The 27,297-nt window shown below is 42.6% G+C and overlaps 1 protein-coding gene across 2 annotated transcripts; it reads right to left on the minus strand.

Moving 5' to 3' along the window:
• Positions 1 to 2,896: 2,896 nt before the first annotated feature.
• PATZ1 (POZ/BTB and AT hook containing zinc finger 1) lies at positions 2,897 to 27,288 on the minus strand. 2 transcript variants are annotated; one of them, XM_019506822.1, is made up of 7 exons: positions 26,301 to 27,288; positions 23,586 to 23,649; positions 21,398 to 21,439; positions 20,162 to 20,233; positions 17,288 to 17,459; positions 7,572 to 7,709; positions 2,897 to 5,657 (listed from the first exon to the last, which is right to left on the minus strand). In XM_019506822.1, the coding sequence occupies exons 1-7, from the start codon at positions 27,242 to 27,244 to the stop codon at positions 5,239 to 5,241; spliced, it is 1,851 nt and encodes a 616-aa protein (XP_019362367.1). In that variant the 5' UTR covers positions 27,245 to 27,288; the 3' UTR covers positions 2,897 to 5,238. The 2 variants fall into 2 exon arrangements, with proteins under 2 accessions (XP_019362367.1, XP_019362368.1); XM_019506823.1 differs by lacking the exons at positions 20,162 to 20,233; positions 21,398 to 21,439.
• Between the last annotated feature and the right edge of the window lie 9 nt (positions 27,289 to 27,297).

Genomic DNA, 27,297 nt, shown 5'->3' on the forward strand with positions numbered 1-27,297 from the left:
ACACGCTATATCTGAAGTAGGTGGAGCTGACTGAATGTCATGGAGCAGAACTGAGCCTACTAACTAATCATTAGAAGCAGTATTTCCTGAGTGTGATGTTATCATCCACTACATGGACAGGGAACAACATCCAGGAAGAATGGAAAAGGGCTGGATCCTATAAGGTGCTCACAGCCTCTTTAAATCTCACTGAAGAGAATGACAGCTGAAGAATTAGGAACTCAGCACCCCACATTACAGCCTGAGTAACAAGCCACAATGCAAATCAGCTATACAACCAGGTTTACAATTCAGGAGCTCCTACATTCTCAATGCGGTGTTTAGTCCATCACAGCTCAAAGGACTCAGACTAGTAGGTTAGTGTGAAAACCAACTCCAAAGAATCAGTCTCAATAATCTGATGAGCCTTGCTTTTTGAAAAAGAGGCTTGCTCAACAGGAAGAGGGCAAGACGCATCAGGAGAGAAGAATCCACCTGACTTACTTTCTTAAGTTTTAATATCACTTTTTCTTCCCCGTTAATTTACTCCTCTCCCCTAGGATAGGAATGCAAGTACAGGCTCAAAAATGCAATGTTACTTTACACAAAATCAGAATTCAAAACAAAAAAAATCGAAGGGTGAAGGGGAGAAAGTCCACGTTGTTTATATAAAGGTATTCTTCTTACTAAGGCAAGAATGCCACAGTCCAGTCCAGTCTGGCACTTGCTCTCAGATTCTCTGCTGCTCTGAGCAATTGACATAATTTTTGCAGGGTAAGAGAAGCCCTTCTGTTTCACTATTTGACAATGAAAAAGTATGTAAAACTTTTTCCTGTGGCTTCTGCAGCCTCTTTCAACTTTGTTCATTTCATATCCAGTGAAACCCAGAGCTTTTTACTCTTTTTTCCCATATTGGAGACTAGAGTTCTATTGACATTTACTAAGGTATGTACTTCCTCATGTGAACACCTTTCTCCCTATTTGTTAAAGCTTCAGGCTGCATCCACTACAGACTTGAGACAGACAATAGCCAAAATTTAGACACAGAATTTTAAGAACAGAGATTTAAGGGAAAACAAAATACTAAAAAATCACAACAGAATCTACAAAAATCTAGGTTAGTTTTAATTCCATTAATTTAGTCCTGGGATACTTGGGAAAGAGACACCGGCACTCAGAAGACATCCAGTACTGTGACTTGGTATCAGCAATTACACAAGACTAGTATGAAGACTACATCAACACTATCTTAAAGTGCTACTGCTGTGTTTTTGTTTTATAAGTATTTTGCTTTTCTTGATTCCTGTGATTAAGGCACTGGATTGGGACTTGGGAAGTCTGGGTTCAAGTCTCAGCTCTGCTGCAGATTTCCTATCTGATTTTGGGCAATTTGCACTAGGTTTCAGCAAAACATTTAGATCAGTATGTAAGTGCTTTGTGAATTAGGTGCTTGAGCCGTGTCTGTTATCCATCTGTAAAATGCTTGATAGCTATTTAACTTGCATATCTTTGCTATGCAGATTTTAAGTTCTTTTCAGCAAGGACTGTCTCTTACTGTTCTTCTAAAACTGCTTAGCACAATGGGATCCTGGTCTCAACTGAGGAGGTCGAGGCTCTACTGCAATGCAAAAAAACAAAAAACAAAAAAACCCTATTTTGCTTTAATTACCAAGATAGTGTTGAACTGAGCCTTTTCCTTTTTTTGGCCTTCTCCTAATGCCTACCTGAATGACACTGCATCATAGTCCCTCTCTTGAGAAGAAAATAAACACTCTCCAAAATTGCATTTGTAACTTCATATAAAGTGAACGGAAACGGAGGTTGGTTCTGAAGGAAAGTTTCTGTTTATACCCATGTATGGCAGTACTATAAGGAACAGAAAGCTGGTTAAGGCTGTGCATATTAATTCCAAGTTCACAGATAAATACTTATCAGGTGAACTTTCTAGACAGATCTATTCCTGAAGGAGGACACACTTCCCGAGGAAGAAAACATACCCTTTTCTCCCCCTAAGGCCAGCTAGATAAGAGCAAAACAGACACAAATATACCCTAACTACCACACTAGTGTAACCTTCCTGAGCACATCAAGACCATCTAGAATTATGACCTGAGGTGTGTTACCCTGCATAACTATTTCCACATCTGCTATACTGGGAATTCAGTGGTTTTCGTTCCATTTGCTGATACCAACTTAGTAAGAGTCCCCCCATAGCAAGCAAAACGTATTGGTGAACTTTTAGAAGATCCTGTTCCCCATCCAAATCTCTACACTTGTATTTTTTGGGACCAGTTCTGCAGTATTCAAAATAAGTTCGGACACAAGCAGCCAAAATTCCTCCCAGCTGTGACTCCACTGAAGACACTGGAGCTAAATGCAGTGCGAGTCTGGCCCACTGTCTGCGCCTCTCCCTTAGACTTCAGCCTAATGTCACCAGAGTTTGCTGACTGAGCGTTCATGAGAACAGAGAGACACTTAAGCTGCCCGAGTTCTCTTTCTTGAATTTCCCCCCGTCTCTTCCAATCCTAACTTGGAGGAGCAAGCTCTTGACAACTGCTATTAAGCTGACAGCTTTTGCTTTTGATAAACATGTTATCACTTGCTCCCTCCATTTCTCAAATGTGGGTTATCAATCACCAATAGTCCACGTGACTGGAGTTGCCATTCTCTGATCCTGGCTTACTCTTCTGCTGACTGGAAAGACTGCTTTGTCTTGACTTCCAGATAAAACACTTAGCAGCTCACAGAGTTGTTTGGTCAAGGCCTAGATTAGTAAGATGTTAAGATGTTTTATTACCACTCTGCAATCTTTTATTTCTACTTTTCAGCAAATAAGCAATCTAACGCTAGGCATCAGTCAATAATAAAAGAAGCAGCCCCTGCATCCCGTGCTGCTTGTTTTTAAAAAAAAAAAAAAAAATCCAGTTTTTCTTAAAATAAGACATTTTCTGGAGATGCTTTTGAGGGAATGGGGATGAGATGGAAGCAAAAGAGATGATATCCAATCCCTTCTTTCTGCAAGTTAGCAGCAACCAGTAAATTTCGTATCAAATGTGTAACCACCACCAGAAGCCCTCTATCTGGGCTGGACTGGTAGCATGTAAAGTAGGTTCCAGATTGTCTTTTGCTGCAGATTACTCAAAAGTACTGCCAAATAAAAGAACAACTTCCTGTGCAAGTCAAGTCAGAGATTTTGAGTAGCTGTGATGACTGGAAGAGGGTGAAATCAAAATCTTGAAAACTTTCCCCCACAACCACCCTGTGATGCTTTATGCCAATGGCAGCAATAGGAAGTACAATCCAACAGTACACCACTTCCAGCTACGTTCTAGTTACAGGACTTTGATTAGGAATGATCAGGAAAAGCGTGGAGAGTTCTACAAAATGGCTCCTGGTTGCACACACCTGTAACACAGAGGTACAACCCAAGGAGTACAGGCCCCACCCTGTACTGTTCTGCCTTGAACCAAGCGCAGTGCTGTATTTGCAGATATGCTCCACAACCTGTAAATCTGATGTGGGTCTCATGCACTTCTAATTGATAGATCAAGTAATACCCAGCAAGTCTGGCATTTCCAAAGCCCAGTGCAGAATTTCACTAGTTAACCCACTGCAACTCCTTGGGGATGTAAGGGGCAGTCCTTTATTTTACAAATGGGAAATTAAGGCAGCAATTCAGTGACTTGCACTATGTAATCTTGACCTTCAACAACAGAACCATAATTATAACACAACACATTCCCACTTCCTAACCTTGCATTCAGTACATCAACCCAGGCTTACACTTGGTTTTTGGTGCATAATTTGTCAAGCTTTTTAATATGGGGCACTTGATCTCTCTCCATGTGTAGTCTGCTCAGTGGAATCCTCAACGTTACAGAGCCCAACTCAGTATTCTGTGCAGGGTCCTTTTTTGGAGGTCTGCTCTGGTTTAGATCCCTCCCTGACCTGCTGGAATCATTTCTGCTCTGGAGACAGATAAGAAAATAGGACTGCTTTGTACAAGCCCAATTAAAGGAAAATAAGGAGGGCTGTGCTGGCATCTTAGGTCCAGGTCACTAGGTGTGCAATAAGGAGAGGGGGGACCCTACTTTTTGGCTCTCAGTTGCACACCTCCCAGATAGGTGGCTGAGCTGCTTAAAAACCAGACAAAACCAGGGGATGTAAAGTAACATACTAACTTCTTTAATACAGTCCAATCCGATTAATCCAAAAATCACTCTGTGAACCCTGGGTTTATTCACACTAAACAAGTCAATGGTACATAGTTCATCCGCTTGCTGACCACATTCATTTTCTGGGTCCCACGCATAAAACAAGCACCAGTCAACCAGACTGCAAGGTTATTTCCTTTCTTTCTTTTTCTCTTTTCTTTTTTGCATAAAACTATTTCTTCCATAGACTTAAAACAATCAACTAGCCAAGTTATTAATTATGATACATCTAAAAAATGAATACTAACCCTAATGTGACTGCTGCTTTAAGAGTGCTCTGTATATCGCCCTGGACTGGCTTTTCAGTAGCAATTCACTACAACAGGTCCTAAAAATAATAATAATAATAATAATGGAGAATTAAAAACCCGACAGCAAGTTTAATGGTTAAAAGTAACAAAAATAACCTGTTTTGGGTGATGGTTCTTTTTCTTCAGCAGTTCAGTCCTGCTGCAGCACTCGCAGCCTCACAAATGGCAGAAGGGGTCCAAATTCTTTTGCCTTCTTAAAAAAAATCTTAATGTTTTTAAAAGGACAACTGCACTGCAGCTTGCTTGGTACCCCGGGCTTGCGTTTGTGTTATACGCAATCAGTAATGGGTACGTGTGTTAAACTTACTGCTTTTTTGGGGGTAGGTTGGGAAGGGCAGGAGGGAAAAATAGGGAGGGGACAAAGGCATAAAAAGCCCTAGTTTTCCAGATGTACAGGTCACTAGGGCTGCCTGCACCTCTCAGACCAGTATGCACAGCTTTTATTCTAGAAGACTAATCTTGGAGCTCTGGCAAAAGCATTTTGAGCTCTAGGCGGTATTTTAGATCATGTCTCCCATTTAGGGTCATGTAGATTTCCTGCAAGTCATCGGCTGGAAAGCCTGTCCCCTCCCTAAAGAGGGTTAAAGGTGGGACCAGGTGTAATACAGGAAAGGGAGCTAAAAATGAATAAACATTTCTCAGCTACAGAACCAAATTTCATTACTCCTCTCATTCACAGCATTTTGTAGTTAATGACCAGACTGCTGCTTTGCTTAGTTAAGGTTAAGCTCATTTCATTTTCCCTCAGGCCCCATTGGTTGCTGGTCGACCTCTGGATCCACTAGGGACGATGCAAATGCTGACTGGACAATCTGAAACCCAAATGACTCCAGGAGAGACATGTTCTGTTGGGGTGAAAAGGGGGACCCTAAAGCAGGGCCCAGGTCCCCCAATGGGCCCCCAATAGCCCGGACGTGAACTTTCTGTATATGTTTGTTCAGATAAGACTTGGATCTGAAAAAGCTGCCACATTCAGGGCAAGGGTATTTCTTCTCTCCCTCTGTCTCCATTTTGTTTTTGGTGACTGTCATGTCGCAGGAGAAGGACCCATTCGTGCTCTGTTTCTCTGGAGTCTTGAGGTCACTGGTGTCAGAGAGGTCTCCATAGGAATCAGAACTCTCAATCGGGTCCGAATGTGAGCATTTCTGGCCTTCTATGGAAGAAGAGACAAGAAAAGTTGTCAGAATCTCAACTCCAAGGATGTGTTTTTTTCTCCTAGAATGCTTTTAAGTAGGCAGGATTGGTCATCACCTGATTCACAATTAAATCAAGGTGACTGAATGCTACAGATTTAAGAGCTAAAACCCTCTATAAATACCATGATGAGGCACTGTGCCCTGCACCTCTCCTCTTTAAGAAGCCTGGACATGCTATCCCTTAGCATCCCCTAGTTGGTCTTGTAGCTTTGTAGCAATACTGACCATATCCGCCATACCCTCTTACACTTATTCAATGCTGCCTTTGGAATCCCAAAGGATCCACCCTCATGTTTATAGTTTTGTCGTAACATAAAACATAGACACTATTATTACTGGAATAACTTCTCAGTGCTGAAGTGCAACAGGCACTTATGGATGGACTTCAGAAACTGCTTAACACTGTATAACAGGCAAGAGATGAAGAAACCTAGAAACAGCTCATATGCTAGTCTCTCTGTACAGCAGCAGGGGCAGCCATGCTCCTGGAAATGCAGTTTTATATGAACTCAGAAGGCTCCGTCTTAGAAGTACAGTGTTGTTGGAGTATACTTCACACCTGAAAGGGCTTCATCCTCAAACACATTAGCAAGACAGTAGGAGGAACATGCTTCTTGAGACATTCTCTGTTACTTGGACGCACACCCTGGCAGGGTCACTGGTATACTGGGGGGATTCCCATTCTATTCTGCCAATGCACAAAGGAAGCTTTTCCACACTCTCCTCTGTCAGAGGATGCATATGGACATAACAAACCCAGATGTACATATTCCCCGAAACAAACCACTGAGCAGAAAGTTTGCTCTACACGTAATGCTGAAAAACCAAAGAGTCATTTGGCATGTTTCAAATGACAGATTTGCTCTTGAGTCAGCATTACGCAACCAGACAGAACATACATGAAACCAAGATCCCACTGAGCTTGGGAGCAAGTCTCTTGCCAAATCAGTACACAACATAGGATCAAGGGGCTTCCCCAGCAGCTCTCCAAGAGGACTTCCTTCAGAAAAAAGCTAGACAACTGTAACAGCTCATCAGCACAAACCAGCATAGGGTACGTTCAACCTATTCCTATTTTGTCTTCAGAGCAAGAATAAAAACCCAAATCTTCAGGATCCCCAAGGTCTCCAAACTAATGTTTTTGATGTTCCACCTTTGACCAGGCATACGGATAGCTCAGAATTGTAAGGCAAAAAAGAAGTTACTGTACACATGCTAAAATATGTAAACATCCTCTGTAAATTCATGCCAAGTCATTCTTAACCAGTCTTGTAAAAAAAGACTTTAGGCCAAAGCAGAAGTAAAAATCAGTGGCATCTAAAAAGAAGCAGCTAATATCTTTTATCCTCTAACTCCTTCCCAACAACAGCACAAAGAGAGGCAAGAAAGATTTTTACTAAAGGTATCAGTGCAGTCCCTCCATCGACTGGAGTCAAGATTACACAGGCAGTCATTACTCTCATGTACAGAGTTGCTTGAGGCCCCCCCTTGGAAATCACATGCTGGGTATAACACAAGATGTAATCAGTCTTGGTGGTACAAGGATCTGATGAGAGCTATAAATGACACCTTTCCAACTACTCCTCCCTCAGCTAGGGTTAAAGCACAATCTGCTCATAGGCCGAGGAGCTGTATGACCAAATCAGTCTTTGCCATTCCTACAGTAAAGGAAGCTGCCAGAAGTTACAGTACTTCCCCCTCAACAAGCCATCCCATGGCATCCTTGGACAAAGATACAAGGCTCTACATACCTTCTCTACATCTAACTTTTTTCCTGTCCTTCCCTCCTCCCTTTTCCCATGCCCAACCCAGCATCCCGCAATACAAAGTCCTGCGCAGAGAAGCAAAGTGCAGAGCAAGGAGTCGCTTGCCTTTGATGCCATAGGTCCTGACGCAGTGGAACGCTGCTCCCCCATTCGGGATGGACTCCTGGTGCCTGGAGACCTGGGGAAGGGGAACACCGTGGTGGGTTTTAACATGGACCTTTAAGTAGGAGGCAGAGGAGAAACCTAAACAAGATAAAAGGAGATGAGATCCTGCCACCAGCAAAGACACACATCTGCCTTCCCTGTTTGTCTTATTCTTCTTTTTTGTCCTAGTCTCCATTAAACTATTTTGGTTTCTGGCTGTCTACCACATGCTGAAGGAGAATTTTTATGTAAATCTAACCAGGCGTCAAGTGTAAAATAAAGCTTTTCACTGCCCTTGCTCTTCAACCAGGTGTTAGAGAATTACTGTTCCTGAGAAGGCACAGTGCAGAAAAGCCACGCCCAGTCGTATTTAAACTCACGGGAAGAGATGAGACTCAAGTGACACACTTACATGCTTTTAAACAAGAACATGCCTTTATAAACCTAACGCGCATTCTGGGCAGCCACGTGAGGTTCCCTCATTCTGCTGAGACCATCTGATGGGACATCACTGACCACTCCCTCACCCATAGTGTACTTCCTTTTCCCCATAAAGCCCAACACTTGTGATGCCCTCTTGGAGGCAGGAAGACGTTTTTCTTTCCCTGATTTTCGTTTTCCCTACTTGGGGAAAGACAGAAGTTTTGCTACTCACCCTGCCCTAAGTTTAACACATCATAGGCTAGGGTGTTTTTTGTCTGCCTCATTGTGCAGACAGTACAGCTCCATGAGGACTCTGTATTACCTAATTATGTTACAGTGCCTGCAGACAGAACAAAGGGATATTAATGCCTTTTTACATTTGTGGGCTCTCAGAGAACACAGTGGCTCTCAATTTACATCCACCACTCTGAGAAATTAAAACCAGTTAATTCAAATGTGCCAGCAATTCCCCTTTCATCCAGCCTTCAGAAGATGTTGCAATTAACATGAGGGGTATTAGGACCATGACTGATGGATAATACTGGAGGATATAAACTTATCAGTAAAAGAAGTTGAATTCAACCACTCAGCCAACAACATAGTGGCTTTCATATTGAACATACTTCCCTCTTGGAGTCAAGATGGGGCCACATACTCTCTTAGTCCAGTTAGAGGAGCTGGAATTGACTTCTTAAGAAATACACAGGCAAAAAGCGAGACTTACATTTTGGCCACTAATTAGGCCTGGTGCAAAATGGAAAGGCGTGCCTGTGTTGTAGGGGATTCCCCCATACATTTATATTGATACAAGCCTTTGTGGGGCTTATATACTGTATACTAACAGTACCTTTGATCAGTAGATCTAATCCCCTTCCCAAGAAGAAAAGGCTATACTGGTATAAGGGTACAGGTTGTAGCCATTTTGGTCTAAGGACATGGGCAGACAAGGTTCTTTGAGTAAATCTGAGATTTTTTATTAGACCAACTTAAATAGTTGGAAAAATTCTTCTTAGCAAGCTTTTGGGTATAAACACCCTTCATCAGGCTGAGGAAACATCTGCAGTTGGTCTGTGCTCTTCCTGGATGGAATAATAAAGAAGCCAGAAGCCTCTTGTCTGTCTGTACTGGTATAAAGTACTTTTATACTGATATAACTGCATCCATGCCAGAATTGTACTGCTTCAACTCTACAGGCACACCTTTCTACTACAGACAAGGGCTTAAAAGGTGGCTATTCAGGTGCTGGCTTTAAACTAAACTTTAACAGCAACCCCCGCTTTCCCTCCCCTATAGAACAGTTCCTGCTCTCTGCAGGGACCTTCATTAGAATCCAGATTCAGAATGGACTAATGCGCTGCAAAGCCTTTTATGAGCTCATGGGAGTTGGATACAAATACAAGTTCAGAATGGTTGTAGCAACCTGCTAAAGAGGAAATAGCAGGAGGGCAGGCAGCTTTTATTCCTGGTGCGGTACAAGGGCCATCTCCTGAGAACAGCTAAGCTGAAGAGAATCAGAACATGGGGAAAAGCAGCTCAGATCAAGCAAGAAAACCACAACATTTGAGAAAAATACAGGTCAAGCAAACAACAAAAAAAGCATATGCCAAGCCCTCTCAGAAAAATGCTTCAGGGGAAGATATTTTCCTCTGAACTAAAAAAAGAGACTTATGCGATGCAGAGTATGTTACAAACGACAAGGAAAATAAGCATCCTCACTCTGCTAAGTCACAGCAAGTTAAGAGAAAGTTAAAGTCTGGCTGAAAGAGAGAAAGTCGACACTTCACGAGGACCCTTCCAACTAGGTAGCGAGCTTTACAGGGGTAGAAACCATCCCCTAGTTCAGAGTAGGTGTAATAACTATCTGGCTTTTAGGATAAATCCTGTTACGTAGGGGGCATCCAAACCTCAGAACCAACCATGAAATAACCCTAAAAGATGAACTGTGTTCAACTGGTCAGTGATTTTTGTGTTAAAATTTAATTTTTTTGTTTCAAAACAGTTTACAAAAAGTTGGTTAAGGACAGCTGTAAAAGTGCTAGGTTTTCGCAAGCTCCATGATTTCCCCAGTAGCAGACACTGCATTATGTAGTGAAAGTCCCTGAGAAGTGCCTCCGTTCCCTCTTGTTAGGTAAGGTATGAACTACCAACTTTTATCCAAGTAGATAGACAAACACCTGTTTCCCAGAAAGCCAGGATAAAGCAAGTTTCCTGTTCTGTCCTTTTAAATAGTTATATCCTGAAAAACTGATCATGGTCCAAAAATTATATCAGGCCACAAATACAGACAAGTATACATCAGTTCTAGGACGAATGACTGACGGGTTTTTGCAGGGGAACAACATGTCACTTTTTAAAACTTTTCTTGGAAAAACATTTAGGCAAGGGTTCTCCTCTCCCTTCACACACACTCTCTCCTACCACTCCTCTACTGACCACGCCACATCAGGGCTCCAAGTAGTAAACTATTTCTCCCTTCCATAGTAAGTCTCTCAAACCATACACAGGAACAGAAAGGAAGTGGACTAGTGTCTACCACACTGGCCTGGCTGTAGGTCTATCAGGGAAATTCCGTATGAAGAAAACTATAGGCTACTCCCCCTTTACAGCTCTAAAGCACATCAAGCAGCTAGTGAAGGACTCCTCCACTTGATCCTACAACTTTGAGCCCAACACACAGAACAGCAACACTTCACGCACCTCTCAAAGCAAGTAAAATTGATTTTCTGTCTGACCACTCTACCTTGCAGAAAACCCAAGTCCAAAGGGAGCAGAAAATGCAGGTTTTACCCTTTCACTTGATTTCTACAGCTGTGTCCTATTTCCATGCAACAACAGAAAATGGATGTCTTATACTGCTCTAATGGCTACATATTATTACAAAATACTAAGGAGCCAAAGGGAGTCCATGACCATCTCCTTTAGGTGCCTTTCAAAATCCCGACCCAAGCTAGTAAACAGAAATTCCAAGGATTTTGAAGAACAAGAGAAAACTATGTAACAATTAGGAAGCAGGCTCCTGGACCTGAATTAACTGCAAGATTAATTACCTTTTATTTTTAGTAACTGGCCAGTTAAACAAATCAGTATTTACAAGTGATACCAAACTTTCCAACATCCCACTGTAAAACTCCTTGTTTCCCATCACAGTTCAGCTTTGCATCACCAAATGGGGGCTTGCTGACAAGCATCAGCAAAATGGCCGGCCCCTTTGAAAAAGAAGCCCCAGTCACTGAACGAGGACACTCAAACAGATGACTTTTAGAAGCAGCTCAGGAAACTATATGTACTTAGATTTCTGAACTGTTGTAATTAAATAACGTATTCAGATGAGTCAAGACATCTCTTCCCAGGAAACTCCTTGCACAGCTTTCCAGACTGAACAAGATTTATGACAATTATCTATATTTGTTTCAAGTATGAACTGTCCCATGTAGACAAGCAGCCTTGAACCAAATGCCAGCTCAGACGTGGTAACTTTTGAAGGAGACCTTGTGTTCTACCTTTAAAAGATAATAAATAATTAAACTTAGGAAGGGTGTCAGTTATTTGGATGTCAAACCTGTGGCTATTCCTTTCACTTCAGGAATAGCTCACCACCTCCATGTCTGAAGCACAGTGCATAGCACCAGACTGCACAGAAAACCTCCTGGCATCTGCCAGGATAAAGCAACAGATTCTTGAACATTTTATTTCCCATTTTAACTAGATGTGCACTGATATATCTATCTGTTGCCTATTGGATTGGCACTGATAAAGAGGAAATTTACATTATCGGCTATCAGCTTTTTTTTTTTTTTGGCTGTTGTAGCTGATAACGTTCACCAATAATTATGCCTTCTGGCCGGGGCCCCCAGATGCCTGGGTTCCCTCTTGCACACAGGGCTGCAGCCCCAAGACACCTGGGTTCCCTCCCATGAGCTGGGCTGACCCTGGATACATCCCCATCCCCTTACTGGTGGGCCAGGCTAGGCTGGAGCAGAGCAGCTGCCATGGTGTCTCAGGCACTGGTGCTGCATGATGCGGACTGCGGAAGGTGCTATAAAAGGCGCCAAATGCTGCAGATGCGACTGGGGCAAAAAAGAAGCAGGCAGAGCTGAGCTGTCTGGCCCAGCCTGACAACTCATAGTGCCTAGAGATCTGTGCTCCAGATGCAGAGCCTGGGGCAGCCACACCCCGCCTGCTGGGGTGCAGCAGGGTCCTCCATCCAGCCCCAGCCCAGCTGGGTCTTGCCCTTCCCAGGGCTGGGTCCATTCAAGGCATCGGCAGCACCAGGAGGGGAAGGGGCCCTTGGAGTGTATGTAGCTGACTATGAAATCCTTGCAACTCTCACCGTGCATCAGTGGGGGCTGATGGAAAAAGTTCAGTGGTTCCCATACGGCTGGGGTGATTTCAATGGCATTTGACAAGATGTTTGCAGCATGGAAAATCCCAAGGACAAAAATGAATGCCATTATTAGAGATAAGACAAGAAACATAGCAAAAGCAATGCAAGACTCTGGCTTGCCAAGTTTACCTTGTGTAGCACATACGCTTCGGCTTGTTGTGAATGAAGGAGTGCTATCACAGCGCAGTGTGCCTGACATACTGGCTATCAGATGAAAAAGTGTTGGGCACTTCAAACACTCTCCACTGGCCTATTCTCATCTTCAAGAGGTGCAGACTGAGCCCCGAATGCATTCCAAGTGGTTACAGCAGGATGCAAAGACAAGGTGGAACAGCATTTACCACATGCTACAAAGCCTTTTGGAGCAGAAACGCGTGCTTGGAGTATATGTAGCTGACTATGAAATCCTTCCAACTCTCACCGCGCATCAGTGGGGGCTGATGGAAAAAGTGGCGATAGTTCTAGCACCTTTTGAAGAACTAACATGTGAACCGAGTTCATCCTCAGCCTGTGCTTCTGATGTTATCCCATCCATTGTGGCTTTAAAAAGGCTTTTGTGCAAAATTACAGATTCAGACCACAGAATTAAAACTATGAAAGTTACTTTGCTAGAAGCCATGGAAACACACTTGGCTGAAATTGAATCCGAACATCTCTACAGCATTGCAATGCTGCTGGATCCAAGATACAAGGACAGATACTTTACCGATAATAGCAAAAAGCTGCTGGCTACACAAATGTTGACGACACACCTGGAAAAAAAATGCAAGCCAGTGGGAATAACACAGAACAGACAGAACCTGGCACAAAGAAATCAAAGGAAGCAGATGACAGCACTACAAAACCGAGCTCCTTGTGCTCAATGTGTGATGAGATATTGGAGGAAAGTACATGTGGGGTAGAAATTGATGGGGTAAACAGCAGCGTAAGACTTCAGAAAAAGCTATCCGTGAGCCCACGCTTCCAAGTAGTGCAAAAAAACTGAAATACTGGGAGAGCAACAAAGTCCAATTTCCCATTTTGGCTGAAGCTGCACGGAAGTTTTTCTCTGCCCCCTGCAGCAGTGAGGAGAGCAAATGGCTGTTCAGTGCAGCCGCACATTGTAGATAAGAGGAACCAACTGCTGTGTGAAGAAATTTTGCTTTTTGTCAAGAAAAACCTTCCACTCACCCACTTGCTATGTCAGAGTTATGATTAAGCAATGAAGAAAGTATGAATGTCTTTTTTTTAACTCTACCGATACTGTAATAATAATAATAAATTACTTACAATGACTTCTACTACTACAACCTGTATGTCACCATTTTTTGTTTGTAATTTTTACGACTTGACCTGCATTTCTTGTGGGTATATTTTGAAACCAAAATTGTTATGATTATGCCATTTTTTCCAACTTTGTTTGGGTGATTTTTGTAAAACAAACTGAATGCTGAGTTTTAAAATGACTTTACTGTCAAATGAATCATTATGTAAGTGTATACTGTAAACTACTGTTTTAAAAGTTAAAGTTTTAATGTTAGTATGACTTTGCTTTTATTTTGCTACTAAATATTTATAGAAGCAGGAATACAAAGTGTGTGTCTGTGTGTGTGTCTACGTGTGCAGAGCTGTCCCTAGGGGGCTGAGGGGCCCATGGCACCCCTGCAAAGGCAGGGCATGGGCTGGGGCAACATTTCCCAACCTTTCCTGTCCCATGGCACACTTACACAGGTAAATGAACATCGTGGCACACTGGATGCGGGGGAAGGGGTGGCAGCCAGAACACGCTTAAAGAAATTCTCAGCACACGGGACAGGGGACCGGGAAGAACCTCACATGTGGGAGGGGCTGTGGCCTCTCCACCCGGCTTGCAAGGCCCCCCCAAAGTGCAGGGCCTGGGGTGGTCACCCCGATTCGCCCCCCTCCCCTCCAAGGAATGACTCTGAGTATGAAATGTAAAACAAACAAACAAAGGTTTTTATGTCAGTATTTTCAAACGTGGTACATTATTTATTACTAAATACCAGTTATCAGATTGGTATTAACCAATATGGCTGGTTAATAAACGGCTATCGGTATCGGCCAAGAAAAGCTTTATTGGCACACATTTAATTTTATCAGCAATACATATTCAGATACCAAGAGATGCTTCAACCACCCCTGAACTTTCTTCCTATCGTCTCCCAAAGCAAACTGAGTTAAAATATTTAATCTTATTCACATGCATATTATAAAAGCTTTGTTTCTTGCTCTATGACCATCAGGTCCAGCATTATTTAAATTCCCCAAAATGCAATGCAGTGAAGAAACTGTAATAAAACTGTTCTCACAACGACCACAAAGTTCTGAGGACACCCTTCCCCAAAACAAACGGGGGTTAATTTTCCCAGCACATTTGATTTCTCAGTGTTCTACATTTCTAGAGCTTCTAGTTAAACCAGTCCATATTGCCCGCTCTCGAACGTTTTGAAATACAGCTTTCAAACGTCTTGTCCTGCTCATCTTTAACCAAAATTCTTAGCACATAATGCCAAATTTCCCAGCAAGTTCAGCCTGCATATGGATATTAATAAGCTCAGCTCTCAATTTTAGCAGCAAATCTTCCTTATACTAGTGCCGATGGAAAGTTAAACTCAAAGCAATGGTCTATAGTTCCTCACTGACCAAATGTACAAAAACTGCAATCTGAAGAAAGTAGCAGCATAACACTATTAAAATCCATCTGCCATCTTGGCTGCCTATCAGATCCCTCTAACTTTATACATACATGTAGCCACTCACCCCTTTATGGAAATTTAGATGTACATTAACTACTTCAACCCACCGTGCCTTGTACACAGCCCTTTTAATTATTTCATTTTTTTGATGGCTAGCCCTTCTTTTCTTAGCTGAATTTTTGAGGAGCAGCAGTGACATCCAGGGGCAGCTATGGTGAATTGCAGGCCTGCAAATCTTGAGAATATTCCTTCCTTTTAACCTGACTGAATTTATTAATGAGCAATCAATCCATCATGGTTACCTGAAGATACACAATATATAGCTCAGACTATACATTTAGCTCAGACTTCTGACTCATCATGGTACAAAGTGTAAGATTAAGCTAAAGTAAAACTTTCTCAGAATTCAGGCCCTTGAATGGGACGAACACCTACTTTACATTTAACCCCACGGTTGTTCAAAACCCTGAGAATTTCCTATCTATCTGGTAGAAACTGATGAAGTATCTGAGGAAGAAGTAGGATGTTACCGACAATACTCATGCCTCTCTGAACCAGTTTGTCCAAGAAGCCGCCCTGTCCTACCTGTGTGATGTTTCCAAACAAAGTCTCACTCACGTCAAAGGATTTACAGATAACTCCACGGCTGACAACGGTTCCATCCCTATCAAACACCTCCCTCCCTCTCATTTTCACCTCTGATCACCCAACAGTCCTGTCCTGCTCAGTATCCTCAGACTAACACCTATGTAACTATATACATAGTAACTGCTGTATTCCCCTACTAGATGCCAGCTCTTCTCAATCAGAAGAGGGAATGCCTGCTGCATTAAACTAGATGTCATAAAAAAAAACTACAATTCCGAAGCATCCCCTCTTCTCCAACACCTTAAGTGATCCCACACATGAAAACCACCCATTCAACACACTTTACTTCACCAAATACCAAGTTTAATCCAGTCCTCATTGATGCCCCTCATCTTTAATAATTCTTGCCAGTTATTAATAGGCATGGTTTACAGATCAGTTATGCTTTAGTCAGGGTTCCAGGCAGACAATTCATCACTGTACGTTTAGACACGCAAAATAAAAGGTCTCTAGAGCCCACAAGATTCCATGTTTGTGCTACGTTACTGGTTCGCATTGTTCCCTGTGCATCATGAGTCCCTGTTCATCAGGATGTAGGGGCTTTCCAACCTCTCTTCTGGGAATCCTTTTGTTCTCTTTTCTCCCCTCAAATTGCTCTCCTAAATGCTAATGTAGCTATTAGCTCCTACAGATGGGCTAATAGGGGGAATCATTTGAGGAAGCATCTTTTCATCCTCCTGGAAATCAGATGCCATACTTATGCCACAAGGAGAAAGCAGACATGCCCCACTGCTCTATGCACTTGGTCTATGCTAGGTCTGCCTTACAAACTACTGTACTCTTCTGCAGTAGCATTTCCAACATCTAAAGAGTCTCACGGTATCAGTGAGTCTGGTCATAGATCCGTTTGCTCTTTAGCTCTCTTCTTTCTGAAGCTTTTTCTTTGTCCACAACCTGTCTTCACATCACGCAAGGCATAGATCTATGGCTTCCTCCTCAATTTGTGGGAATTGCAAATGTAACGAGGAAGCTTACTGTATAAAAATTGAAAAAAGTCCATGTCTAGCTTTTTTTCCCTCACAAAGCTTGCTTTGAAAACAAGCCACCACAAAGTGATCATTTGGGGTGAGTGGGAAGAGCAAATGGGATCTACTACTATAAGAATTCAGACTTTCTACTTACAAGGAGTCAGTTAAGTTTTGTGTGCATTTCCAACAAATCTTTTTTTCACGCCTTCCCCTGGGCACTAATCCTGCCCTGTGCAAGTAAGCAGGTACATGGTGAACACTGTCCTGACAAGGGGGATTTGCCTGTATGAGTAGAGTTTGGCAAGAAATTGCTTGGAGGCCTATCCTAAAATACTCAGCTCTGCGCTGAAAACAGAACTCCATTACAGGAAGAATATTTAAGCAATAACCCATATGCAGAGGCCAGCACAATACCTCCATTAGTTTCAATCTTATCGTTCAAGGAGAAAAGACCACACGGATATGGTGTGAACTCCTCCTGTGAAGCAGCATTATGTACCTTAGTGCTGTCCTCCACTTTGCCTCATCCCTCTGAAATAAAGAGAGCTCACTGATTACCTCGGTTGCAGATAGTGCAGAAGTTGCTTGGTCCTTCGCTGTGTTTCTTCAAATGGTCTGCCATGTATGCTGCCCGCAAGTACTTCCCACACACCTGGCATGGAACTTTGTCTTCATGACATGCTAGGTGTGAGCGCAGTCTGTCACGGGTGGCAAAAGAAGCATTACAGGTCTGCAGATAGAAAGAAAACAGAGTGCAAGTCACCAATTGTGACAAAAATATTGATATTGCTTCATCTACTCTACAGCAAAGTAAGCATCTCAGAGCCTGTATATGCACACAAATCACACAGTACACAAGCTAATCCTCCCACAGAAAACAAAAATCCAGGTCACCCACATGCTGCACAGAATGCCATAGTACTGCTCAAAAAGAGGCACCAGGATTAGACCTCAATAGGAAGAAAGAGGCTTTGATATAACAGAGCTGGAAACATTCAAACCAAAACACAGATCTGTAATGCCTCAGAGCTCCTAATCAAGATTTGCATTACTAAAATAATGAGTCAAATTTGGTAGTGGAAACAAACTTGCCATTGTCCTACTTGAAAAGGTCTATTCCCATTACAAGATATTCTACCACAGCCCACCAAATTCAGTCATTTTGTGGTGAAAATACTATCACTTCAACAAGGCCCATGCCAAATGGTTTCTCCCCCATCTGTATTTTACTTTGTGATCTGATTGGTCTGTCTCCAGAATTCATTGTTTCCCCTTTGGCCCCTTGTGAGATGTAAGAAATGCATCAGAAAACAGAATATATGGCTGGACTGACAGGACCACAGAGGGCATTATAGGAAAGCCAAGCTGCTATCTACACAGTGCATTGTTTTATACTAGCGGTGTCAAACGTGCCTTGCCCCCACAAGGCCACACCATGGGTTTCCTTGCAAACTGGATCCAGACATGGCAGTTGTGTGGCAAGCAATAGTGGCAGCAATTGTGGGGGTTAACACAGTCTTTGCTTACTACCAACACACATCCCCAACTGGGCTCTTTGCTATGGACTTTGACCCTGCTCCCAGGTTCACAGCCCCTCTACTAGCACCATGGGCCACACAACAGGGCTCTGCAGGCTGCAAGTTTGACACCCCCAGTACACACTTACAATTTAGCTTGGGTGATGATATAATTCAGTTACTGCCATGAAATAAAACTTGGATTTGGAATAAAACTTCACATTGATTAGAAGTATACATCAGCCTTGCAAAACTGTACTTGCCTACTTACCCCAAGAAAATAATCTAATCTAATAGATGAGGGAGGTTTTTTCCACTTTATAATCATAGAAAAGGGTGGGCATGTAGATTATGTGCCTAAACTAGTAGGCATCCAACAACTTTGCAAAGCTGATTGTGTTATTAGCATGTAAATGAAACAAAATCATCAACAGGAAATTATTAAAATTGCAACTTGAATACACTGATTACAAGCAACAGAGGAAAAAAGTCACAAATGTTAAGACAACCAGTCCAAAGATAAAATTCAAAAGTTGCATACTGTTTGTTTTATACCATGGCATATTAGGCAATATAATACCATATATAATCTAGACCACAACATCCTAGATTATGTTTGCATAGTTTATGATTGGAAGTTTGGGGTTGGGGGTTTTTTTTGTTTGTTTTTTTACCTTTTTCAAGGAATAGTGCATTACTCTTTGGTAAAGTAGATGTGCTAGGATGATAAAACCTACCATACTGCAATTACAACACAGTTGCTTAAAATAAATGAGACTTGTAATGCAGCAGAGGTCACATATAGATTTTTATGAGTTAGTTAATTAATCCAAAGACTATTTAAGCCAATTGAACATTATTTTCTAATTCCAACAGGCTTTGGATCAGGCCTTAAGGGCTCAATTCTGGCAGGTGCTAACCATCATCACCTCCCACTGACTTGGTTGCAAAGGAGGTTGAGAGGACCCTACACCAAACAGAATCAGGCCTTCAGGTAGTTTAAAAACAGATACAACATGGAATGCTATGAAACATGGAATTTAAGAGACATAAATCATGGTAAGAGATGTAAATCACAAGTGATGAAATCATAAAAAGCAATTTATTATGAAAAACATTTTTCCTTATGTGAACTCTCAGGACACAGCGCTGAGCAAAACAGATGCAGCCTTTTTTTTCAATCAATACTATTAAAACAAATGAGCATTGACATCAGGATTCCGACCTTGATAACAAGTCATCCTGCTGGATGTAAAGTAAAGGTGCGTTACTGGGTGGAACATGATAACCAAAGTCTCTAGTACTGATAATTCAGTATTAAGCCATAGTACTCTTGTGTATAAATGCTCTGGGAATATCTGGACATCAGTTCTATGAAGCAGAGATAAACTACACAAATCCTTAGATGTAAGAAGTAAACCTGTTGTCTATCCTACACTGAACAGATTGAGCAAGAAGCTTAGGGAAATTCAACATGATCATATTCCTATGTTTGGTTTATCATTCTTGCTGGTGAGTTTTGCGTAGTCCATTCCTGGATAAACTATGTATTGAACAGACCTGCAAAAAAAGAGTCTTAAAAAATATGGGAGGAAGGGAGGAGGTGGGGAGAGGAAAGTTTGAGGTCCAGTTGATAAAGCAAGAACCAGTTTAGCTGAACCATACATGGGAGACAGAAATAGGCTGGAGAAAACCTCTTCAGGTTAAAATCTAATTAGTTAATGCTTGTAAAGGTTTTAAAGATGTAAAATGCTAAATAAATGCTAAATATTTATTATTAATTGTTATTAATAAATCAAGGAAAAACTCCAGTGCTTGGCTATGAAAACACTGCACAGGTAGATAGAGAGGCCAAAAGTAGTATATAGAGAGAGATACAAATAAAGAGTTCAAAATAACATTGTTTCAGAAATACCTCTTGAAGGTTCAACTTTTCTATGGCTGTGGATGTCTCTGAGCTTATTCCATGGTGGCTGCCATTTTCCTGCTAATAGGCAGGAAGTAAGAGAAATTAGGACAGGAAGAAACTCATTTTGCATCGAAATCAATGGGAAGAGCCCTGGATTTGGAATGCCAATTTTAGATTAAAGTCAAGAAATTGTATTTGTATTTTTCAAGTAAGCATAAATTGGTTTTAAATGTAACTGTTATTTAGTGTTCTTTTTTTTACTGCAAGATGTCACCTGGGACTGTCAGATGAGGTATGCCTTGTCCCCAAGACCTAATGAACCACTTTGATGTCCCGAACCCTTCAAAGTAACCTTCCTCCCACTCTACAGCCTGATCTTGGCCACTCCTTACAAAGCACTAAGACAGCAGCCAAAACTCTCCCAACCCCATTTTAAGTGACTGAGGAAGAAACCTGATCTGTCTCATGATGGCCAGCAACTGACTGGCCCCTTTTCCCATGTCAAGCACTCAACTGTCAGATACAAAATTAAATCTGAGATGTCACCAGTACAGTAGTGCTGGGGTAAAAGTAGCCAAAGTTTTATTTGTTGCCTGGTCTGGACACAAAAGCAACTTCTTGGATATGATTTCTGAGATGCACTGGCTCTGTAGAGGCTTTCCTTCCCCATTTGGAGTCTGTTTTAAGAGGAAGGCAAAAGCTGGAATCAGATTCTTGTCTAGCAACAGGCAGCAGATGCTGGACCCTAAGACAATCTTTCATAAAAAGTCTGCATAACCAGTCAAACTTGCTTTGTGAGACAAGGGTAGGGTTACTCCAAACAAACTGCTGTGAAAGACATTCAGAATGACTACTACCTCCTCACAGAGCTTTGATTTGGCTCCCAAGAAATTATATCTCCAGCTTCTGTCTTGTGTTGATGGCCAGAATGCACTCCAAGGTTGACAGTCCAAGATCCCTACTGGTTTGTGTAGGTACATGTAGGGACTTGGGTAAGTGGCAGTTTCTACTATAATTTCTGCACAGCATGGTTTTGAAGAGTGCCTTTTAGGATACTGGACATTAGAAAACATTTCTCCCTTTAACAAAACAATTCTTCTATTCTGCAATTAACATGGTTTGAGAATACATGTTATATTCATACCACAGAGATCTGCAATGATGTTCTAATTGCCCCTAAGGAGAGGGAAATTTCCCAGTGAAATCAATGGAAGAATGGGGATAAGTGGGGAAATAACATACCAACATTAAGTTATTTTCCTCCTCGGTAGCCACACTTAGTAACTAAGAAAGAGAATTGTACAGGATGGAAAATTATTGGTCAGCAAATAATAAGAGTGAAAGCCATGTTAATATATATACATCAGCTTCTAAGATTTGAAACAACTTTCCAAAAGTGAAAGTGTTCCTTCAGTGGTTTGTACTGCACACATTCTTACAAAGAAACAGGTTTCTGCATATGCAAGGATTTTTTTGAATTCTGACAGGATTCTGCTAAGCAGTTTTTTTGCAAAGATGCACAGCAGTTCTTTAACAAATTTTCTAATCTTATTTATGTTAAATATTAACGAGATAGTAATTTTGTATAATCAAGTAGTCAAAAGTCAAGTACATGCCAAGTTTGAACTTACAACCTTTACTTTACCTCCATACTTATAACCCAAGAGCTATGGCCTAATTAAGAATACACTGTTTTGCATATATAATACCAAGACACATTTTCCAAATTGCTACACACAGATTTTTCTAAGAAACTGAGTTACAAGAAAACATAGGTAAGTGGGAGGAGTTAAGGTTGTGTGTTCAGCTCTGGCTTTTGTATTTCTGGAACATATAAGTGTTCAGCACAGCCTCTGACTTGCACAGATATAGCTATTTACATTCTTAAGTCAAAAGGATTTTCTGATTAACAGGTACCCACTGGCAAAGAACAGTTAGCGCTTACCAATGTTATTCAAGAACTGCACACTTTCTGCAGGCTTGACACAAACTGGTCAAAGGCCAGCAAGTTTTTTGCTAGTGCTGGAAGCTAGGTACTCATTTTATGAGCTGTGCATCAATATATATGCAAGTGAGCATTAAAAAAAAAACCCACTTAAAAAACCAACCCACTATCACCATAACCAACTGTACCCCTTGTTATTTCCCCAGCATGTGTTTTTGGATTTTTTTTTTCTGATCTAAACTAATCTACAGATTTAGTTCATCTTAAGACACTTAAACCTATTTAGATAGGTTTAAGCTGCTTGATCAGCTTGAAGGCCCCATGGCCTGATTTTTAGAGGTGCCAGGCTCCTACAACTCCCCCTGAGGTTAGGTTGGAGCCTTTAAGTGTTTTACATTTTTGAATATAGTCTCATTGGATTACTTTATACTGCAAAAGCATTCCCAGATCTCCGGCAATTTAGAGGAACTGGAATGGGGATGTGGCAGGAGACAGGAAAAATGCAGGATAAGAGGCAGCAGTCAGGCAGGACGGATTAGGTTCAAAGTATGGTTAGAAATTTTAGAATGCAAAAAAAATTAAAAAAAAATAAAAAAATTCTATCTTCACTGACCTCAGGGAAAACCCCAAAGGATTTCTGCACCAACTTTGGGGGGAAAAAAATCTTCTTCCTTCAGAGACCAAGCATGGATAGTTTTAGTCCAAGAAACAAATGTTTCTAAAGTTCACTATACAACGTGTGAAAATAGGGGTTATAATGGAAGTCATTTTGTAATCCTACCTTTAACTAGTACTTCCAGACCCCCTCTTAAGAGTCCCTCACATATGGATTGGTAGTCAATCTTGGTATGTTACTAACCCTAGATGGAAGACTTGTTCTTTAATTGTCAACAGCTCTACAAGTTGCTATGACATTGCATTACATTGAATACTGTGCTGATGTTACCCATATCCTTGACGGTAAAAAAAAAAAACAAAACAAAAACTTCCAATTTTGCTCAGTGCAATGTTCTGAAGGCTATGTGATAAAGAGCTTCATGGTAAATGATAAAGAGTTTATTTGAAGTAATTTCAAATCAAGTCAGATTCTGAGTCTCCTGCGGGTGCTCACTGCACTAGAGAAGAAAAAAGGGCATCATTTGTGACACTGGCAGGGAGGCCACAGACAAAGCAGCAAGGGAAAGAGATCCAGGTTGGGCATCGGGACAGAGCAGCAGGAAAGAACATCTGGTGGAGGAGGAGGAAAGGCAGGAAGACTAGAACAGAAGATGACATCAGGGAAGTGGGGGTGAGAGGGAAAAAAAGAGAGCAGGGTGGGGAGGAGCATATAAGGCACCTGTCAGTTTGAACATGATTAGTTACCAACATTGATTGTAATTCACAATGCACGGCATTTCTATCAATGCTTCATAATTCTTTGCACATATGTACATTCATTAAAAAAAAAAAGATATAAACCCTCCTTTACCCCTCTCTAGCTCCTACCTGACACTTGTGAGGTCTCTCCGACGTGTGCACCTGTTTGATGTGCCCATTCAAGTGGTCTGGCCTTAAAAATATATACACACACACACGCTTTAAGACAAACATTAAAAAACCAGAAACTACTATTGCATCCAAACCAAGAAAGGTTCCCTCTGGTGTCTGGGATCCAGTTCAGCTGCCAATTTTGATTTTTTTTTTTTTTTTTTTTTTTTTACTGAGGCACAGATCAGCAAGACAGAGCTTTACTCTGATGATGAACCCCTCCCAGCCCCCTGCAAGGTAGGCATTTTCCTTGACTGAAAATGCTTAGTGGACAGAGGGATCAGATTTAAGCCAAAAGTTTCAAACCTGGTTGCTCAGTTAGGCTGGTGACAATCAGTCCACACTGATTTCTAAACATCTCGTCATTTAAAAGTCATTCCACTTTACTTTAGGTTCCAGGTGCAGATTTAAGAACTAATTAATCACCCTGGTATGAAAAACACTGGGGCAAAGAATTCCCACTCCTAATGTTCCTAACTCATAACTGTGTTGGAAGGCTTTATTAATGTTTGTAAAGGTCTTCGAAGGTCCTGGCTGAAAGGTGCTATGGAAGAGCAAATTATTCCTGAAAAAGTAAGCTTGTTTGGAAAGGAGGGAGCATTGAATAGCTGCAGATTTTCTTGGTGGGAGTTTCTCCTAGTGGGAAGAAAGCTTTTCATTGTATGAGGCCAAAGCTGCTTGGAAACAAATTCTCCACCTCTCCTCCCCCAACTTTCTAGGCTCAGCCAATCAGTGAAAGCTGGATGGAATTCACTCTCTGGAGACAGAAAAATAGTGCAGAGTTAGCTCCACGGTTAAGCTGTTAAACCTGATGCTAGGGCAGGTGGGCTGGGGCTGTTTAACTGGAAAGACTGGTTAGGGGCTTATATTCCTAGTACATACAGACAGACCTCAGAATTTATGACAGCAATGTAGATGCTACTTCCATCCAGTTTGTTTCACTACTTTGCTTTTGCAATGACAAAAGATCAAAAGTGGGGGCAAGAAGAGTTTCTCTATTTCCTAGTTTTTTCTAATGGAAAATAGTACAACAAAATGACAGGAGAACTTGAGATAAGTATTGCAGAGGAAAGTAATTTTAACTCAGATGTACCGATTAGATTTGGTGCCTGTGCTGCTGTTTTGTAAACAACTTTATTCTCCTAGAAAATCCTTGAATCCACTAGTTTATACAGATCTTTTGTAAAAGAAAACCAACAACAAACTTGAAAAATTGCAGGATGTTTGTTTTCATAGCAAGAAATCCCGGTCTTCATTATCAAAGCAGAGTCAGCAGGGGCAAATTCTTTAAGCTTGTATCTCTGAGGTACCTTCCTCTAAGTAGCTATTCACTGTTTACCAATTATCATCTCAGTGCCTTCCCTCTAGTAAGAGGGAATGAAAGAGTTTAGCTCCATTAGCCGGGGATACTATAGCTGCCTATCTGAGCGAGGTGGCCTCTCTCTCCCAAGTACCCCTTCCACAGACTGAGCATTGAACTTCTGAGGAGCCCAAGGCTCAAGCTGAGCCCAAACTCAAACTACAAAATATACACAAGCTATATTAAACCAGAATCAAATAACTCCACTTGTTATGTGACCTGCACTCTCACAGATGAAAGGCAATGACAAATATCAGCAACATTACACAGACACATCTTATAGGCACAATGCAGAGTGGAAACTCAGTTCCCCTCCAGAAGGATGTAAATGCCAAAACTGTGTATTAAAAGAACAGCTGATGCTGCAGGCTTTAAAAGCTCACCTCTTCATTCACATTTGGGCAATATAGACATAAATGAAGAGAAATGAGTGTAAGTTAAGAAAAGGAAGGTAAACTGGACATCGAGAAAAAATAAAAACATCTTGATATATAGTAATATCTTACACTTCATCAGCACCTTTCCTTTGAGGGCTTTGAATCACTTCACAAACAGTAATTAAGTCTCAAGACGACTAGGTGAGGGAAGTAATTATCTCACAACCCATTTCACAGAAGTTCATCTGAGGCAGACTCTAACTGACTTGCCCAAGGTCACAGGAGTCTGTGACGAAGCCGGGACTGTTGTCCAGGGCCCATTCGACTCCTAGCTCTATGCCTGCTCAATGCATGCAAGAGACTCGAGCAATCTTCTAAGTGCAGCGAGGAAAGCTGCATCACTTGGGGCATTTAAAAAACTAGCGTGGACAATGAACCACAGAGACGACTGGACCCTGGCTCCCATAACGCAGGCTAGACATGTAAGAACTGCCCTACTGGGTCCGACTAAAAGGTCCAGTCCTTTCTCTGAGTAGCCAATCATGCCCGCTTTAGAGGAAAACTAAAACAAACAGGGCCTGTAGACTGATCCATTCCCTGTTGTAACTTGTCAGTCACAAAGGGCTGAGTTCAAGGATGTTTAATTAAATACCAGCCAGCCAAACTTGATGTCTGCCTCCTTTTTGAACCCAGTTACACTACTGCTCTCCACAATGTCCTGTGGCAAGGAGTTCCACAAGCTACTTATGAGCTGAACAAAAACTGTACTTCTTTGGTCATCTTCAACCTGCCCCCCATGAATTTCCTTGGATGCCCTCCCAGTTTGACTATTACAGGACATGATTTCCTATCTGCTATATACCATTCACTATTTTAATAGGGGCTGCCTACGGCTTTTCTGTCTCTGATGTCTGACCCCCATCAGTGTCCCCTTACCTGGAAAAGCCCTTCCCACAGCTCTGGCAGATGTATGGCTTCCCCACGGAGCCATCATGGGACCGCACGTGGTAGGACATCCTGTCCTTGCGCTTGAACCGCAACCCGCACACCGGGCACGAGTAGGGCTTCTCGCCGGAGTGCGACAGCTTGTGCCGATTCAGATGGTACACGTCCCGAAAGATCTTGCCACAGATCTCGCAGGCCACCTGTTTCCTCGTCCTGCTCCTCTTTCGGGGGGCGTCAGGGTCATCCTGACCAGGCACCCCGTTCTCGCCCAGCCTGGGTGGCGGGATGTCTATGTAACCCAGCTGCAGGCTGGTCACCCCATGCTGAGCCTCATGCTGCCGAAGGCGGTTGGCATCGGTGAACACCTTCCCGCACAGGCCGCAGGGCAGGATGCCTGCCTCGCGCAGGCCTCCCGGAGTGCCAAACATCATGGAGTCCAAGAGGTTGGCCTTGCGGGGCCGCCCCCGGCCCCTCTTGGTGCCCAGAGGGGGGGCGCTGGTGCCCACGTTCTGGAAGGGCGAGGCCAGCAGCGGGGGCGAGAGGGGCCCCGCCACCATGGGCAGGCGGTCCACGCCCTGCAGCACAGGCAAGGAGGACTGTGCGGCGCTGAGCGCGGCGCGGGTGGCCTCGTCCTCGGGCATGCCGGCGATGCCGTTGCCGTTGGGCGCCAGGCCGGCGCCGTTGGTCATGTCGAGCGGAAAGCCCAGGTCGGCGGCGCCGGGGCGGAAGAGCATGATGTCGGGGCGCGTGGGGGGCACGAGGATCTGCACGTTGGACTGCTTGATGACCTCCTGGCAGATGTCGATGACGGAGCGCATGAGCAGGAACTTGGCCGCCGTCATGAGCTCCGGGAAGCTCTCCAGCCGCACCACGATGCGCGAGGTGTAGGCGAAGTCCAGGATGTCCCCGAACACCTTGGAGCTGATGGTGTGCATCTCCAGCTCCCGCCCGCCGCCGCCGCCTGCCCCCGGCCCGGCCCCGGCCCGGG

Source organism: Gavialis gangeticus, unplaced genomic scaffold, assembly GCF_001723915.1.
Source record: "Gavialis gangeticus isolate Ggan-Ray unplaced genomic scaffold, GavGan_comp1, whole genome shotgun sequence".
NCBI lineage: Eukaryota > Metazoa > Chordata > Crocodylia > Gavialidae > Gavialis > Gavialis gangeticus.

Coding starts and splice junctions, on each gene's coding strand:
- PATZ1 (XM_019506822.1), bottom strand. CDS start 27,244: ATGCACACCATCAGCTCCAAGGTGTTCGGGGACATCCTGGACTTCGCC. Junction 20,234..21,397: donor AGGAAAATAACTTAATGTTG/GTATGTTATTTC, acceptor CCTGCCTATTAG/CAGGAAAATGGCAGCCACCA. Junction 7,710..17,287: donor CTGCACTATCTGCAACCGAG/GTAATCAGTGAG, acceptor TATCTTGTTTAG/GTTTCTCCTCTGCCTCCTAC.